The 19,490-nt window shown below is 41.7% G+C and overlaps 1 protein-coding gene across 2 annotated transcripts in view; it reads right to left on the bottom strand.

The window, feature by feature from the left end:
• The window catches only part of GLI3 (GLI family zinc finger 3), a 275,484-nt gene that overhangs the window by 169,666 nt on the left and 86,328 nt on the right, over positions 1 to 19,490 (bottom strand). The window contains exon 3 of one of the 2 annotated variants that reach the window (XM_054496220.2): positions 16,239 to 16,481. The exons of the other annotated variant lie outside the window; for it this stretch is intronic. Coding sequence (XP_054352195.2) covers positions 16,239 to 16,481 — 243 coding nt within the window. The remainder of the gene's footprint in view (positions 1 to 16,238; positions 16,482 to 19,490) is intronic. 2 annotated transcript variants of the gene reach the window in all.

Genomic DNA, 19,490 nt, shown 5'->3' with positions numbered 1-19,490 from the left:
CCAAAAGAACTAAAAAAAAACAGTGACAAGTGCCCCTGGGACTAGGGTTAGAGAAGGAAGGATGGACCACTGTGGCTTTCCATTCCAGGGTCTTCAGGGCTTCATGATTTATTGATTGATTGATTGATTGATTGATTGATTGATTTTTGAGACGGAGGCGTGCTCTGTCGCCCAGGCTGGAATGCAGTGGTTCAATCTCTGCTCACTGCAAGCTCTGCCTCCTGGGTTCACGCCATTCTCCTGCCTCAGCCTCCCGAGTAGCTGGGACTACAGGCGTCCACCACCACGCCCAGCTAATTTTTTGTATTTTTAGTAGAGACGGGGTTTCACCATGTTAGCCAGGATGGTCTCGATCTCCTGAGCTCGCGATCCGCCCACCTCGACCTCCCAAAGTGCTGGGATTACAGGCATGAGCCACCGCGCCCGACCGGCTTCATGATTTATTAAAATGAGCATGTATTAACTTGTACATGATAATTGTCATAAAATACGGTAAAAAATGTTAAATTATAAAGAAAGCTTCAAGGTTTCTTTCTTGCTGGATCTTTCCTAGAAAAACAACAAACAAATATTGCAATAATCAAATAGTCATCGCATATAGAAAAAAAAAGTTTGGCTTTTACAAATCCATTTCAAGGAGAAAACTTTGCTTCTACCTGGCTTGGCATTCCAATTTTGGAATATTACTCTGAGGAAGAATTCTAGTAACATCTCTTTATAACTTCTCAGTGGATTACAGGCTTACAGCCTCACAAGTGTCATTCAGTTCTGGGATCCTCAGAAAATTAGCCCCAATTGTTCAACCAAATCTGACACCACTGATCAGAAATGAGCCAACATGAGCAGGTTGATTTTGTAAAGCATTTAGCAGAGCATCATCTTATGAAACATTAAACTGAGACTGGAAAAAAGACCCTAAAAGGCATTTAAACATAAAATGAGCTCAAAAAAAAACACAAGTAATCTTCACCTACCACCCTATCAATAATATTTGCTTCAAATCTTTGCACATCACCATATTCCATTGTTACTAACACCATAATCCTCTGCACCAAAACCCTCTCCTATAATTTCAGAACACCAAAAGGCCTTCAATATTAATTCCTGAAAGAAATACTTTTTTTAAGAAATTAACTTTGAAGAATGGAATTTGTTTAATAAAAGTAAAACTTATACAAAAACATTCTCTCATATCATCAGCTTACTTAAGTGAAAAGAAAACAAACTTACAACTCCTTAGAACAACTCTGTTTCTACTTTGGCTCTTGGCAAAATTAGGTTGGCATTCAAATGAAACAAGGAACTCTGAAATAAATCAGTATTTTTCCTTGGTCTCAGATATCATTAGCTAAATGAGGACAAGTAAACGACAGAACACACTCAAGCATTAGTGTTGCCGATGCCTACAAGTTCATTTACTTCCAAAACCCAGATAATGCAGCCTGTGGAGCTTCTCAGCCAGTCAGACTCCAGGCCTCACTCCTAATTGCACTGAGTTCCCTCCACACACTGGGATCAGGAAATTCACAGAACAGGAGGGCTGACACTATATCATCACCCCACTGGATCCTGACTCTTCTCAGGAGAGGGGCCAATCACAGCTTTCCTATCAAGCTCTGTATAATAGAGTTTCTAATTAGAATCTTAATACTCTGGATAGAAAGCAGCAGAAAAAAAATAAAAATAAAAACTGTGCCTTAGAGTCTTGCTCACCTGGTGGCTCATTATGAGAGAGACACTTCAGAAAATCTGAAGATTAATAGCAGGAGTGTGGCATCAAAGGAACAAGGCTGCACCATTACCAAAAGGAAAAAAAAAATTAAGAACATCCTAGCTGGGTGTGGTGGCTCCTGCCTATAATCCTAGCACTTTGGGAGGCCCACGCAGGCAGATCACCTGAGGTCAGGAGTTGGAGACCAGCCTGAACAATATGGTGAAACACCGTATCTACCATAAATACAAAAATTAGCCGGGCATGGTGGCGCGTGCCCATAATCCCATCTGCTTGGGAGGCTGAGGCAGAAGAATTGGTTGAACTTGGGAGGTGGAGGTTGCAGTGAGCTGAGATTGTGCCACTGCACTCCAGCCTGGGCAACAGAGCGAGACTCTGTCTCAAAAAAAAAAGAAAAAAAAAAATCCTATTGGCATACATTTCCAAAAAGGAACTCTAAGGTGGATCTCAAAACTCTTTTGTCATGGCAGTGGGGTAGGTAGTCCCCAGGGATGACATCTCAAGTAGGCTATTTCACACACAGTCCAGCAGTCTGATGGCTGTGCTCCCAGACATAAGAATACATGGTCACCAATACGAAATATTAACTTCAAATAACTATGCATGAGAAGGACTCATGTATGAGAAACATCTAGCATTAACGACCAAAAGCTGAACGATTCATGTCCTAGAATCAGTTCCTTGTTACTATAAACCCATGAGAAGACACAGAAGAAAGGAAAAGGGCACTTTCCATAGCCGCTATGGTAAACAAAATATGCCAAATGCAACTTTTAACTACCCTAGCTCAGAGGGCAAGCCCACAAAAACCCAGAAAATTTATTACTTATGAGCTTATTAGATTTTGGGGACAGGAACCATGTGCTAAATTAGGCATGCTGTGGGCTCTCAGGTTTGATAAATCAGGTATGAGGCAGAATGAAATCAACACTGACAAAGACTAGCCGTGCACCACCCTCAGAATATGACAGCACGTGCCAACATCACTGAAGGGCCCTGAAAGGTCACTAGACAATAAACTATGTGCTTGGCTGAAATATTAGCAAGGGTCAGGATGAGCTCACGTGAAATTTTCCCTGCAAGAAAACTCTAAAATTCAGGGGAGCATTTCAAATTGCAGTTCACAACTCCTCATAAATTAATGAAAGTCAGGCATTAAACTTAATAACAGCTGGAACGGATCAAGCAGAAAGAAAACGCAGCATCGGCATATGTGTTATGTGAATTTCTCAGAGTCCATAAATTTGATATTTGGAAGGAAGAAGGGAAATGTTAATTAGGAGAATTTCATACTGGATTTAAATTTGCCATGGAGTCAAAGCTCTATTGTAAAAACCCCCTTGGAATCCGAAATCACCGTCACCAGATCTAGGTCCTGCCTTTCATCTTGCTATTTTACACTTGTTGATATGCAACTTAATTGTTTCATGTGTTGTTTCTTATTTTCTCTCCCCAAATTATAAAATCTAGAACGGTAAGGTCATACCTTTTCTTCTACTGTGTGTGGAGCTCAGTTAATGTTGGGGAACCAATAAAAAAATCTAAAAATTCATCCCTCTGTCTTCTCTAAAAGCCTTGCAGCAATTTTTCGTGATCTTTAGACTATTCTAGCTAGCTATTTCTCAGAGTATTACAGTCACTCTTAAAAGTCTCAGTGTTGCCTCTTCTTATTTTCCTGATGTAGCAAGAGAGCACTGTCACAACATGTATCTTTATTTCACAGACCAGATATATCTCAGGTCAAATCAAGTCCCCTGAAACATTACTTTATACAGATCCAGGCAGATATCTCATATTTGTCTTTAAAGCAAGTATCAGTCCTACTTGCAGGTCCCAGAGACAGGAAGGGATCCCAGTGGTCTTCTCCTTGCTGTTTTCACAGATTTTCTACTCAGAGCTCTCTGTGTCAGTCTTGGCCTTCCTTAGCATATATTTCTTTAAGTTATTGGTTGAGAATTTCCATGTCTGTCTTTAGCCTGCACGGGCCCTGCTATCTATACTCAGTCCTTTTCATCTTTTCTCATAAATCATTCCTCCAACCTCTTCATCATGCTTAAGATTCTTTTAGTTTATCTGAGACACCAAAGTCAGGAGACATGAACTGTCCATATTAGTGGGACTGTTGGATACCAAGATGCCTTTGTGGAAAAAAACTGTTTTCTCTCTCTCTCTCTCACTTTTTTTCTCTTTCTCTCCCCTGCCACACGTAAGCATTAAGTATATTTATAAACAAAGGGGATACTCTCTTCCCACCACCTCCTCCTGGGTGGGGCAGGGTGGTTTGCAGCCCTGTGTAGAACCACATATAGAGACAGTTAAGGATCTTACAGTGGACTCTGTATGGCTGGTAGAGCTGGTCCCCAAAAATGCCTAGGTAGGGCCAGATACTGTCTTGTATTACCTGTTGACATGTGAAAGCTCCAGTTATTATACAAGCTATTCTTGAGAACTGAAATTTCACGTAATGAATTAAGATCTTTGATCCAAAGAGACAGCCCATCTTCCAAAAGCCACTGCACCATCAACAAAGCAGATGTGGGGGCAACAGGAACACGGTGAGAAGGACAACGTTTTACAAGACAGCTAGAAAAGGAATACAGGTAGGCCTCCCTTTCTCAGTCACAAAGCCGAGGTCTGGAGTCCAGACTCAAACCAGCACCATGAGCAGGCTGTATAATCTCCATAATTATAATTCAAGTGCTAAATGAGTTTGTGTGAAAACTAAAGGAGATCACGTAATGAGGTCCTCAGCCCAGTACTTGGCACATGGGAAATATCACACATATGGCCTGTGGTGGTGATTACTACTGTGTACCAACTCTTACATCCTCCAAAACATGGGGGCACAGAGAGGACCGCAGGCTTCCCCATTTTTAACTTCTAAGTAAGGTAATGTTAAGTTCTTTGCAAAATATCAGTTAACAAAATAAGAAGAAATGTCTCATTCTCCCCTACAACCCAACACCTGGAGCACAGGGAGGGCAGAGGTAGCAAGGACCAGTTCCTGCCTCTTTGACACCGGGATGCATGAGAACAAAGCCTGGACACCGAAGTGGCATTCGGCCTGCCTTCCCTGATTCTACACACTTGTACTCCAAGCCCCTGCCCATCAAAACTGGCAATGCCACCACCTGGGTTCCAGGACATAGTTTCCAAGCACTCCCCAGCTGGGCTGATCCCGAACCACTGCCAACCTAGCCAGGCTCTTGCACAGGTCTGGACTATCATTTTGAAATCTCATCCGTTATGGGACATGGGTGAAGAATCTGAGCTCTGGAGCCAGTAAACCGGGTTCAAACCTCAGTTCAGCCACTTCCAAACCATGTAAAAATGGACAACTTACTTAGCTTTACCGGGTCTCAGTTTCCTCATATGTCAAAGGGGAAAATCATGACAACCGCTCATAAGGTTGTTTTGTGGGGATTTAGTGACTTCAAGAGCAAAGCCCATAGCATAACATTGTGGTGCAGACAGAGAACTTAATTTCTGCTGGCTGTCATTTCAGCAGGGATCATTTCCCACCTGGGCCACTGCAACAGCAGCCTGCTAAGTCACCTCCCTGATTCCACATTCCACGCCTTCACAAGAGTCACTGCACACCAGCCAGAGTGACAGTATTAAAACAAAAATCAAATCACAACACTTCTTCCACTGGTTTTTTGTTGGCCCACAAGGTCCCTCAATCTCATCTCCCCCTACTGTCCCACCCCCTGGCCAATGACCACACTGGCATGCTCTCTGCTCCTGGTACTTTTTCACAGCAAACCTTTCAGTAGAATGCTCTCCCTCAGATCTCCCATGGCAGCTTCTCTTTTTTTATTCAGTTATTCTGGCTGCAAAGACACCTCCTGAGCAAGGCTTTCCTGCCCCACCCACCTGACCTAAGGCACAACATTCCTACCCAAGACTCTCTCTAGCACATCACCTGGTTTATTATCCTCAGAGCACCACCAGCTATAGGTTGAGTATCCCTAATCCGAAAACCTGAAATGCTCCAAAATCCAAGACTCTGAGAGCTGAGGTGATGCCACAGGTGAAAAATTCCACACCTGACCGACCTCATGTGATGGGTCATAGTCAAAATGCAGCTAAAATTGTTTCATGCATAAAATTGTTTTAAAATACTGCATAAAATTGCCTTAAGACTGTGTGGAAAAGGTATATATAAAACATAAATGAATTGTGTGTGTAGACTTGGATTTCATCTCCAAGATATCTCATTCTATATATGCAAATATTCAGAATCTGAAATCTAAAACACTTCTAGTCCTAAGCATTTCAGATAAGGGGTACTCAACCTGTATCTTCTTGTTAAGGCTCTGCCTAGGTGTTTGTTGTATGTCTCTTCTGGCTGGTATGTCAGCTTTGAGAACAAGTACCTGATTTGTTTTGGCAAACGCTGACCCCTCAGGACCTGGAATAGTGTCTGACTCACAGCAGGCTCTCAAAAAACTGCGTAAAGTTTTTTAATGAAAATAAATATCATGCATCATGTACTCAGTGGAGTGAGACTCGAGGCATGTCACGTCAGCAGTGTTATCAGAAGGGCTGAGTCCCCCAGAGGCACTCAGGTGTCTCCAATTGTTCACTATCTCCCACATCATCGATCTGTGGCAATGTGATGAACACATACTACATTTAAAACATCATTCATGGTAAAAGATAGAGGCTACATAAAAATGCATCTCACAGACCTATATATGAGAGGTAAACTGCACATTTGATCAAAAGGTCAACCCACTTGGTCAGGTTCACTGAGCCAAGCTGGGATCACAGACACGAAGTTGGAGTGGATCACAGATCCTCTGGCAAGGGGCGAGGTCACAGGAAAGCTACCATTGTGTGTTAGTTCCCCTTCACCCCTGGGGGAGGAGGGAATAAATTTCTTACAAAGAGGAGACACAGGGGTAGGGGAAGGGAAAGGAAATGTGAAATCTTGCCCCATTTGAGAACAGGCTTATTCCACGAAAGCAAACCAAAAGAAGAGCTGGCATTTGCTTCTCGGCATCCCCCACGTGCCCTTCTCTGCTCTTCTCTAAATTACCTAGGAAACAGGCACCTCCTTTTACTCCACTCACAAGACAGGAGCACAATCAGGATGCAGATCTGGGTCCCCCCAGTGGAGGAGGTAAACACCCCACTTCCTAGAGTGGGCTCCCTCTGATCCTCACAATGTCCACTGATTAGGCCTGCGGCTCCCTAGGGAGCAGGCACAAGTCTCCTCCGGAGTCCCACCCTCTCCCCTAAGACTCTTTCAGTCCTGGCTGGATTGCAGGCTCATTCCACTAATGCCAGTCTTTGTTCTCATGCTCCCCTGGTGGTGTTAGCTACTAAATTTCCCACCTGAATTTCACTTGGTTATTTCTGGGCCCTATCTCCAACCTCAGCGTGGCCCTGCTGCACAATTTCTCTAGCTTGACTGATGTGAGGGCATTTGGGAGTTTTTTAATGAAATAAAACTCAATGCTTTCTTTTTTTTTTTCATTTTGAACACTGTAAGTGGAAATTAAAATGTGCCTTGATACAGAACACTATTAATTCTTTAGGAATGAAGCCACAGTTATTTCCTATGTTTTTTATTTGCAGTTTGTGATCAAGATATTGTGGTGATTGGGGTTACCTATTACAGAACAGCTCAGCAGTTGAGAACAAGTAAAAATAAATTGTGTTGTCCTGAAGAAAAAATATTACCTGCTGGCCAGGCGTGGTGGCTCACGCCTGTAATCCCAGCACTTTGGGAGGCCGAGACGAGCAGATCACTTGAGGTCAGGAGTTTAAGACTAGCCTGGACAACATGGTGAAACTCCATCTCCACTAAAAATACAAAATTAGCGGGGCATGGTGGCACACGCCTCTAATCCCAGCTACTGAACTCGGGAAGTGGAGGTTGTGGTGAGCCGAGATCACACCATTGCACTCCAGCCTGGGCAACAAGAGCGAAACTCCATCTCAAAAAAATATATATATGACCTACTACACAAAGGGATGCAGCAGCACATCCTTGAAGACCAATGAGACAGCAGCCCAGCCAGGGACGCCTGGGAGGGGAGCCCTGTGACGGAGTCGCACGCTGTCAAATTGAAAGCAGGGGTGAATTCAATTCTGCAATGGAGAAATTCTGGGTAAGTGATGGGGAGCCCAAAGGTCTGTTTAAATATACAAAGGGCCATGGAACAAGTCTTAGTAATCACCCCAGACTCTTGCAGGAGAGAAACAAACAGCTTGTCACAGAAGCCTGCTGGCCTGGACCTCTTGAGCCCTGTCTTTGCCACTCCCCTCCTGAAATTCACCCTCTAACCACAAAGATTCTTCTCAAGTCCTGCAGGTGTCAGTTCTTCCTTTGGCCTCCAGGCCTTGACAAATGCTCCTTTTTGCCTAGATTACTCTTTCCTCACCTCTTTCAGATGTCACCTCCTCCAGGAGGCCTTCTGGACTCCCAAGGCTGGGTAAGTCCCTCACCTGCTCCTAAAGGACTCTTCACTCTCTCTCCCCTGACAGCTCCCTTGTATTGACTTTTCGATGGCCTAAAGCTCCACAGAAGCAGGCACTTGCTCATTTTGTTCAACGCTGTTTAGCACTTAGGCGACACTCAATAAGCAGATGCTCAATTAACACATGACTGACAGAATGAACACAAAAATAAATAGCTAAAGGAATCAAATGGAATCTTGCTTTATTTTGTTCTAAGAAGAAGAAACTCATTGAAAAACTGAGGTTAATGAAAAGCCTGCCCCCCCCAAAAGAAGTGAAGACATTAGGATGATGAGAACAGTCCATTTTAGGAGAGACCCAAATTTAATAGCTTAAAAAATTGAGGAAGTTGGATCCTTTTCAAAGAGTACAACAAGAATCCAAACTATATCAGAAGATAGGGAGATGAGAGCAATAAAATGCCAGATCGGTTATTCTAAATTAACCCAAACTGTGAACAGCACACAGAGGAAAATCAAGCCCTTTCCCTAAGAACTATGAAGATACAGTGCAAATTTATAGGTATGAGATCAAGAAAGCTAAGGCAGGATGGGAGATTGCAGCTTCAAGAGACATCAAAGGTAACATTCTTTAATTATACAAGAAAAAGGAAGAGGGCCGAGGATAATGTTGCCTCTATTAAGAAAGCGGGAGGGAAAGCTGTTAGCAGATGGCTATGAAACGGCAAGAGTGGTTGTTTCTCATGCTTTATTCTAGGAGGGAAAGAAGGAAGGAAACAGGAAGGGAAAGGACGGAGGGAAAGAAACCACAAGCAACTACTAAAAAAGTGCCATTTGGGTGGGTGCCAAATTAGAAAAGATAAATAATTACATGGAATCTTTAAGCAACTGGATTCATGATCCTGAATTGAGTTGTAGATGGGGCCTCCCATTAACATGGATCAGACACATACTTGGATGCTAAGTTGGGAAGATGTTACCAAAATATGAATTGCCTAGAGGCTGTTGAAGACAAGATATATCACTGAAATTTGGAAAAAGGCAAACAAACATCATGCTCACCTTAACTACAGGGAAAATACCTACTTGTTCGATGTCAGATGGGTGTCATGGAAGAGAGAGGCAGCTCTCCTGTGTTAATCTTACAGTATTTAAAATTAGGGTCCCCATCCAAGTCTGAGAGAACTGCCAGCTTATTCCAAAGAATCGAAGTCCCTCCTTTATGCCAGTGAACTGGCTCACGCCTGTAATCCCAGCACTTTGGGAGGCTTAGGTGGGCGGATCACCTGAGGTCAGGAGTTCAAGACCAGCCTGGCCAACGTGGCAAAACCCCGTCTCTACTAAAAATATAAAAATTAGCCAGGCGAGGCGGTGCATGTCTGTAATCCCAGCTGCTTGGGAGGTAGAGGCAGGAGAATGGGTTGAACCTGGGAGGCGGAGGTTACGGTGGGCCAAGATCGTGCCACTGCACTCCAGCCCGGGTGACAAAGCGAGGCTCTGCCTCAAAAATAAAAAATAAAAAAATGCAGATTTTACAAATGTACAAATGTACCATAAATACTTTGTACATTGCCTGCTCTCAGGAAGGATTAGGAGGCTAAGTTTGGATCAGAGGTTGTGTACAATAACTAAATTGTAGAAGGGAAGCAGAAACAGCAATGTCTCTTCATGTGGTCAAGAAGCCACTCTGATGGGCAGGCTGTGAGCACGGGTCACCTGGAATTCCACCTCCATGGTGACTGTGATAAGCATCTGAGCAGCTCCCAACTTCTCTGCCCTATGGTGGCACGCATGAGTCCCCAGTCCTACCCTAGGAGTTTTGGTGCCCACAGAAAGTAAGTACTGCCTTGGACTAATCACATTATTCCAAAGGAGGTCGGGTCGCCAGGTAGGGGCAACACAAGGAAGTAGCTGTGATGTGTTTAAAGGTGAGAATGACATGACTACTCAAGTGTCCACTGTAGGAAAATATCCTTGTAAGATGGCTCTTAGAGACTTTCCAAGGAGGTGGGTTGTTAGATAGGCCTTTAAAAATAAGCAGGATTTGAAGGCAAAGAGAAAGCAAGTAACTGGTCCAGGAGAAACAACTATACAGGCAGGGCAACAAGGGCAGGGCCAGCACCAGAGCAGTGGCCAATGGGAGCTGAGTCGCTGTAGAAGAGAACAGTGCTGGGTGGCAGGGGAAGAAAGGACTGGACCAGTGCACTAAGGGGTTAAGTGATTTTCTCTAGAAAAATGTGGTCTCTCTTGGTCTTTTCTTTCTCTTCCTGACCTGGGTGGTCTTCAAGCTTCTCCCAGTCTCCTTTAATAAATTTATCCTGAAAATTGATGAATAAAATTGTTAACAAATTTTTCTAAATGCTATAGGGACTTTTCTCACTGTTGGTTCCCAGTTTCATTCACTATCTCCTAAAATGGAGATAGGCAGACTCACGGTCGCATCAGGCACAAGAGTAGTCAAGATTCACTGGCAACAGTTCAAATCTGGAACACTAAGAATTATCCCTAAATCTGTATTGCTTTGCTCGAAGTTGTCTTGCAATGCAGCTCTTTAAAAGTCTATGGATCCTGGCTAACATGGTGAAACTCCGTCTCTACTAAAAAATATATAAAAAAAAAAATTAGCCGGGTGTGGTGGTGGGCGCCTGTAGTCCCAGCTACTCGGGAGGCTGAGGCAGGAGAATGGCGTGAACCCGGGAGGTGGAGCTTGCAGTTAGCCGAGATCGCGCCACTGCACTCCAGCCTCGGCGAGAGCAAGACTCTGTCTCAAAAAAAAAAAAAAAGTCTATGTAAGTGGCTCACTGTTTCTAGTCTTAAAACATTACCTCTGGATTACTAAAAGAAAGCCAGGTCATTCTATCGAATTTCTAAGAGAAAGACAACAATAAGCAGGGAGCTATTCTCAAGCTCACAAATAACAGTTTTGCAAAGGTTCATGGACTTGTTTGGATCTCCTCACTCCAGCTCTTACTGCAATTCAAGACTAACAGCCTAGGAAGCAAGAGACTTAGCAAAGCCCCCAGGGTGTGACCCAACATCAGTCTTTCTGGTTAAACAATCTAATTTTCAAAGGGGGGAAAAAATAAAGCATTTCTGATTGGCTCATCAACTGTTCTCCAAAGAGGTAAAAGACAGTCTGGATGAGAAGAGAACTAACAGCTCAGGGAACTGTCACTGCCTTTGCAGTTTGGTCAAGACAAAACTGTTCATTTATGCCTCTTAGGCATTTTTGTCTCTCACAGTCTCAAGATGACACTTGGATAGTACGAGAGAGAAGTATGAGCAGGTGTACCTATTAAATATGTAAAATATACATCCTCTTTTCCATTCACTCAGAAGATGTGTTTCTAAAGGGATGCGGAAAGTCACCTAATATAAAGACAGACAAGTAGAAAAAAAATCTATGCGGTTTTTTAGCACACAAGAATGCAAGTGGGCTTAGCACAACAGCCTTCCACAGAAAATAAATGCAAGCCAATTAAAAATTCAGGGTTTTTTCTTTAAGCTAATTCCTCAGGTTTTGCTAATTAGCAACCAATAGTTCTGTCATCTGAGCTGGGGAACATAGGAAGAATACCAGTGGTATGTTTTCAATCAAAGCATTTGCATGGAAGAATGAATCATATTTTCCATGAAGAATTACTGCTTAGGAGCAGTTGGGGGCAGAAGAAAAGCAGCCTTCACACAACTATAAAACTGTAAAGGAGACCTGAAATTTTTTAAAAAGGAGGCATCTTTCTGCCCCCTTTACCAAAACCAGCAGAGACCTTATAACATGACATGACTAGTGAATCCGAGAAACTTTGCACAAAGATCCCTGCAGGAAGAGTTTAAAAACTAGACTCTTGACAGTAAGACAGAAGACAATGCAACACATGTTTTCTGTAAAAGGGAAGTGAATAAAAGTTAAGTGTCGGCCAGGGTACAGGAATGCTTTAACTATTATGTCACCTGCCTTTGAAAGTTTATAAAAGATAAATGCATGGCAGTCAATGAAAGCAGGCAGAGATGGTGGTTAGAAATACCTGGCTACAGACAGAGCATGAGCAGAAGAAAATTGCTGAGGAATCTTTGGGCAGAGGATGGGGCTTCTTACCCTGACTCTGATACAAGAAGATCAGGTCCTCCAATCTAACCCCTACCACGCTCCCCCAAATTGTAAAGTGCCGGTGATCCTGTAGCCGAGAGCCTGTCAACACCACGCCATGTCTGAGTCATGCATCTAAAACGTCTACTTTTGCGCCTTGATATACAGCCCATCCACTGCGACCCTTCATGAGAGAATACCCCGTATTCCCCTGGGAGATTTTATTCTAAATATATGCTGTGACTGTTTGAAGTGCCTGCTGTCCCTGAGTTTTCTTTTTTCTTTTTTTTTTTTAAGCCACAAAACCTAAAATACTTTGATTTTTGCCTAACTACAATTTCTGAAGATGCAACATGGCGTACCCAAATATAATAAAATCTTGTGCAATAAAAATTTTACAGATGTCCTTCTGAAGGGGAAAAAGAAAACAAAAACGGTTTTCCCTTTTCCGGTCTTACAGGAAGCCTGCCCACACTTTAGAAATACAAAGTTCATATATATAGAAACACAAATTAGGCATCTTGGAAAGTCTACAATTTCCAACCACAGAGAAATGAAGGAATTGCTGTGAGTGTTCACATGGCCAGCCCACTGGATTAGAGGAGTCTTTTCTTTTGACCGGCTCAGCAGAGCTAGCAAATAACTCAAGGGCAAGGGGAATGGCCTAAAAAGATGTTTCTGAACTTGAGCTACTGAAAGTCTGCAGTGCGCTTGTGTTGTTGACAGGGCCCACGACTGAGACAAGCTATGCCCACAAGATAAACAAATGTGACCAAAAGTGTATGTCTCATTTTAAAAAGAGGGTATTTCTTCATACACTAAAAAATTCATGGAAAATTTATCACTTTCAGTTCACATCAATCATTAGCTTTGCCTGGATAATTAAATCCATGTGAGCAGATAGATTTTATTATAAAGTATCTTAAAAAATACTTGTGATACCGGTAGGAGATTAAGTAATCCAACAGAGTTCTAAAGAAAAAGTAAAGTCATATCCCATATGATGCTGAGGCTTAGTTTAGGATGTCTTTAAATATTCAATATGAATAAATAATACCGTATCTTTTATGTTCCTGCATGTATTAAGGTTTGCATTTGTTACATAAAACACTTCCTGCTAAGAATTTAAAATGTTAACACTTCTCAAACTCATTTAAAATCTTTACAATTTCTTCACTTACAAAACAGAAAAAAATTATAGTCGATCTACTGAGGTTGACTGAGAAAAGATTATGTTCAGAAGGCCAGAGTGCACAGCTCTAACCACACCACAGTTGCAGGTTTGCAGTTTGCTCAATTCCTAATCTGTATTATAGAAGAAACTGGTCTCAGGCAAGCAGGTGACCAGGTCTGACAAGAAAGAAAGAAAAAAAAAAAAAAAAGTCTACACTGAATCAAATACAAGTGCAACCCTCACAAACATCACTTAGAGAGTCAACTTATCACATGTTGATGATGATGATGATGAGGATGATGATGTAGAAGAGAAGGAAAAAAAAGAGGAGGAGAAGGAGGAAGAGAAAGCAGAGAAGAACTACCTTAATACTTCTGAGGCACTTACCATGTGCCAGAGATTTTAGTTAATACTTTATTTGCATTGTCTCAATTTCCACAAGAACACCATGGAGCAGCAGTCATATTATCACCCTGTCCCATAGTGAGGAAAGGATTCCTAGAGGGATCAGCACACTTGTCAAGGTCACACAGCTAGCAAGTGACAAAGCTGGACCTTGACCCAAATTCCCAAGCGTTGAGCCAATCTGTGCAGTCTTTAGGACTTCTCGTCCATATTATCTATATAATAATGTAATTTATGACCAATTTAGGGAGTACATTGGGATGGTAGGCCAAAATTGTATTTGCCATTTGATTACAGACAACTTATACAGTTTATAAGTTATCACATAATTTTAACACTGATTTGGACAATATTGTGGGAAAATCTAACGAATAACCCACTATGAATGCTGTAACCTCAAAACAGGGTGATAATGAATGAATTCAGATCCCCCTAAGAGCTCTCCCGTGCCCATCGTTCGTTAATAGGACATTGGAGGTCCAGGAGATGGGTCCCACTTGCACCGCTGAGAGACGACAAGGGGAGAAGAAGGGGAGGACAAGGGGAGGACAAGGGTCCCAGGTGTAGAGAGCTCCCAGCCCCTCAGAGGACAGGAATATTCAATGGGGGAAACCGTTAAAACAAACGAACCAAGAACAAGCTGCAAGTTGAATGACACAGAGAGAAAGTTAACGGTTATCTGCTCACTACTGTCAGCCAAAAAAGAAGTACTCATCAGCTGTCCTGAATAATTAAATACCTCACTAATTAGTGGGCATCTTGAAAAGACAACAAAACATAAATATGAGATGGGAAAAGTTTGTGTTCACACATAAGAACAAAAAAATGCAGGGAGCTTTGGCTAAGAGTCTAGCCTGAATTTTTCTTAAAAAGTAAGTCTACTACCGGGGTCTATAAATATAGGTAGAAAGCATGTAGGAGTCCCTCACATTTTCTGTGTGGATGATGTTTAAAAGAGACTCACAAATAAAAATACAATGCAGAAAACTTAAGAATGTGCTCAGAGAAAAAGCCTACCAAGACTATTTCAAACCTTCATTACTAAAAGGAAGGATGAATAAAATAAAACTAAGCAAACCCTGAATGAAGGAAGGAACAAGCCCAATAGCCTTCCTCCTTATTTCTGTATCTACAGAAATAAGACTGACCAGCACTTTTGAAACAGAGAAGTTGTAACCTTTTTCAAAAGCTTAGAAGAATCCAGAAAACTACCCTCCGTGCTTCTGACCACTTTTTAAAAAATGCTCTCTCCACTTAAAAAAAATAATGTAGCTTCCATCTTTTCCGACAATATAATCTGGTTGGGGTGGGTGCGGGGTAGCGGTTGCTGAGACTTAAGGTTATGCGAGGCCCTTTGATCTGAGGAGTGAGCATTCCCCTTTGCTGCAAGCCAACTAATGAAGGGATGAAATTAGCTTTTATCCTGGGCACTTTCTTGAGCAAAAAAACATGCACTAATCAGCTGTCCTCACTAATCAGTCATCTGGCTAATGACCTTTTGCCTTAAAACACTAAAATTTCTGAATGATGTGGAAAAGGGGAAACACAAACCAGTCCCCCTCACTGGAGCTCAATGGATCATCTGGAATTGGAGCCGGGAAGGTTAAATGGCAAGTCTGAATCCTGGCAAGGTGATAAATCTGTAATCAAGAGCTGCAAGCTTTGGCACCTCAATATGAACTTCATTACTCCACAACCAAATTGTATTTTTTTTTAACTAGAAACAGGCCAGAAATAAACTCAGCCCTTATACATTTTTCTTTATATTCTGCCTTTGGAGAAAATCATCTCATACTTGATTTCAGAGTCTTAGTTAATTTCTTAAACTTGATTAGTGCTGAGAAAGGAGCTTCTGATGTGTCTGGCACACTGGTTAGAGAGGAAAACACAGCATAAAGAAAAATCTTCCATATTAAGGAATTTAGCACAGATTTGTTAAAAGAGGTTTGTTTTCACAAACCATCAAAAATGGGAATAGGCAAAATCATTAAATTAAAAAATCATTAAAAATGGAAATTGCGGCTGTTGAGCACTTCTCTTAATGCAGCCTGCTTTCATAACTTCATAACAACAAATTTTTCTCCTGCAGCATCTGTTTGGATGGAGTAACTCTAGTTCTACTTCTCAGCAAAAGTCTCATGTGGATTAGTCACCAATGGACCACTTTCCTGAAGGCCGCCCCACTGAAGACTGACGTTGCTTAGAGACATAAGAAAACATCTCTCTCTAAAATGAATGGGAAGGAAGTAGGGAAAGTAAGAAGGAAAGTGGAAAGAAAATTACACCTTTTAATAAATTATACAAGCCAAAACTTCACAAAGCACACACACACATACACACACACACACACACACACACACAGCCCTCCCCATAGCTCCTGAACAAGTGCTGACTGGCATGGGCACTTACGGTAGTGGGGCTCCATGTAACCATTCCTGGGGTCCATGGCAAACACTGTCCCGCGGTACGGCACAGAGGGCTCCGCCAGGTGTGGCAGGGACCCATGGATCTCTTTCTTGATCAGTGAGGCCCTCTCGTCACTCGATGTTGAAGGTTCCTCACTGACTTTGCTGAGCCCCTGGACATTCTGTGGCTGCATAGTGATTGCGTTTCTTCTCTCTCTGTGATAAGTCTGTCCAGGACTTTCATCCTCTAAAGAAAGAAGAAAAATGAAAGCTCTGTAAACTACTTTAAGGAGCAATTAAAAAACCATGATCAATTAGGTCTCATTCTCGATATCCCTCTCCAGGAAAAGAAGTATCTTTCTCATTCAAGGCAACTTTGAAAGCTACAGGGCTGGGACGGGATCTTTGCAAGACAAAATTGTTTATGAATGAGGGTCCAAAGTACACAAATACACAGGGAAGGATGAAGGGGAGCAAGAAATGAGCCTATTAAACTGAGATGTAGGGGTCGGCAAATTGGCATCACCAGCTTCTAGCTGGGTCTGCTCGTGAGGTTTCTGCTCATGGGCTGGCCAACATCTTGCAGGTCCCACATGGAACTGAAACTTTTGCCAATCTAAGACTGTGCATGTCCAGCTTCCCTTTGCCTGCCTGGGGACGCGGGGCCTCCGGGGTGACACAAAGTCCTTCCAGCTACCCACTGAGGTTCTGGTTGCTCCAGGGGGTGTACAGCCTTTGCCCCTAGAGAATGACCTATTAGGAAGCTATCCAAAAGTTTATGCAGTTTTGTTGTTTTAAGTCAGATTTGCAACCCAGCAAGAGATTTGACAGAGCCAAAAATGGAACAGAAAACTCAATGGTGACAAGGGATAAAGGTGCCAATCATGAAAACCTACAGAGCCTCTTGTGAGATACTTCCTGCTTCTGTCCATATAACAAAGCTGAGACCTAAGAGGAAAACAGAGTGAGACTGAAAGTCCAGGCGTGAGATGGCTCTGAGGGTGAGGAAGGAAGGTGTGGAGGATGTTGATATGTGTCCATGCTCTGATGGGTCCATACATTTCTTCAAACATGTAAGAAACAGCTTGAAGAAATTCCATATACAGCTGGTATTCCAGTTTCCTAACACTTCAGTTCCCTTTGATCAGCAAGAACTTTCCATTTCTCTACTATGGTTCTCTACAAATGTGATTGGATGACCTTTCTATAATAGCAGATCAAAGAACCCATGCATAAAATTAAATCACACTGCCTATGTGAACCCACAACAAGTGGACCAATTCATCTCTTTGAATCATACATGAACTCTAAACTACATGCTCCCAAACAAGTTCCACATTTAATCAACAGACTGTGCTCTGGCAGATAAGTGCTGATGGAAAGAAAGCTGCTGTCCAGGTACCACTTAGACATCTAATGTAAAAACTGTTTCCTATTCCTATCTTAAAAAAAAAAAAAACTGTATTTGGGTATAAATAATAATATTGTTGTGCATTTTAGATAAACAGATCTTGAGCACATCTTATTCTCATATACAAATTTATCTTCAAAATAATCCATAAAGCAGATATGATTAACTAAGGGCTCCCCCAATAAACAGAAGAATAATGCTTTAGCAGTTTCATAACTCTGTTCAAATTCAGAAGAAAGTAGAATTGTAAACACAGACTTGCATAAAAATACAAACTGAAAATAACAAATACTATTTATGTTGACTCAGGACTTGAACTACCTAAAGCCAACAGCAAGTTTAGTCTTTCTGCCTGTGTGTAGGACTTGAAAACTAAGCAATATATTCCTTAGCTTAGCAAATGACTTGCAGAACAGAAAAGACAATGAGGTATGTTTTGGTCTTTACAGAGAATTTGCTGACTACTACAAGGTAACTGTGAAATATTATTTTAATATTGTTTTGTGCAGATCCTCATCTCAAACTTTATAATTAAGGGGTAAATTATATGTTTAAATTACACGTTTAATCTATCAAGTAAAAACAGAAACAAAAAAATCCTGTAATCCCACATGTTCACATTGATTCTCTATGAAAGCAATTCATACCATGCTCCTAGTAATTTTAAAACAAACTACAAAAGATAAAATACATTTTTATTTTCCCTTCTAACTAATATTTTTAGGCAGTAGGTCACCCTTGTACTTCATTAGCAGAAAACCCATCATCTATAGAATAAGAATTTTGCAGTTATGTAAAAGCAAAAGGGTGTCAAAAACACTAAAACTTATGTCAGTTTTATAAAAATTCCTATAACCTACAAATGGGCCAAGTCATATTTTCCACTAATTTGTGCTCTGTATAAAGCCTTTATTTCAAACTTAAATCTGAAATGAACTTCTAGCACTGAGGTGCAAATTCTGTAGAAAGGGACGTTCATTTGGAGGCCAGAAAACCCTTCCTCAGGGGGGCTGTGACACATAATTAGCATTCTCTGGGAAAGATGAATAACCAAACTCGGCTAACCTGTTCCAGGTTTAAAACAGGATTTCCTTGACTTAATCGTCCTAAAATAAATTAACTTTTCTTCTCTTAAAACGGCATCCCTATAATAAACCCTGTCTTAAAAACTACGTGTTTATGATGAGCATTTGAATCTAACCTCACAAATAACTGAATAATGAATGGGTTATGGTCTGGCCAGAGTCCTCCCACCATTCCCCCAACCTCTTGAGAGAATAAACTTGGGAGGGTAATCAGGGCGGGGGAGGGGGGAGGGTGAGTGGAAATGAGGGTACCTTTTAGCTCAATGATTTTCTTAATGAGAGTTCACCCAACAAAAGTAAATATTAAAGTTATAACAAGAAGTAACCAAAGTGCACATTTTTAATACGGAAAAAATTAAATTAAAATTACTATTCCCTTAGTAAAGTTAAATGCAGGCAGGAATTTTTTTTTTTATGGGAAAACTTCCATCGGGAAACTTGCTTTTACAATAGTCAGTGCTACCCTAATTTTACCCAACCACACCTCCCCGCCCCAAAAGGAAAACTCCAGCAGACAAATACTTCATGAAGTTTACCTCCTGTACCGAGTTGCTTTTGACGGGCATTCATATGAAAACCTGACAGTATACACACTCCACAATACAAACAGCTACGAGGCTTGAAAGCACTCTGTATACAGTGAAAGGGACACTTTCCAAGCAATATTCCTGCCTGCTCTTATAAATTTAGCAACCAGTTCAGCAAGCCAAAAGACGAAAGCTGTCTAATCTTGTTCAGTTGAGCCGAGTTGTTCAATAAA

Source organism: Pongo pygmaeus, chromosome 6 (assembly GCF_028885625.2).
Source record: "Pongo pygmaeus isolate AG05252 chromosome 6, NHGRI_mPonPyg2-v2.0_pri, whole genome shotgun sequence".
Classification (NCBI taxonomy): Eukaryota; Metazoa; Chordata; class Mammalia; order Primates; family Hominidae; genus Pongo; species Pongo pygmaeus.
Note: the sequence above shows the minus strand (reverse complement) of the source record. Positions and strands in the feature narration are given on the sequence as shown.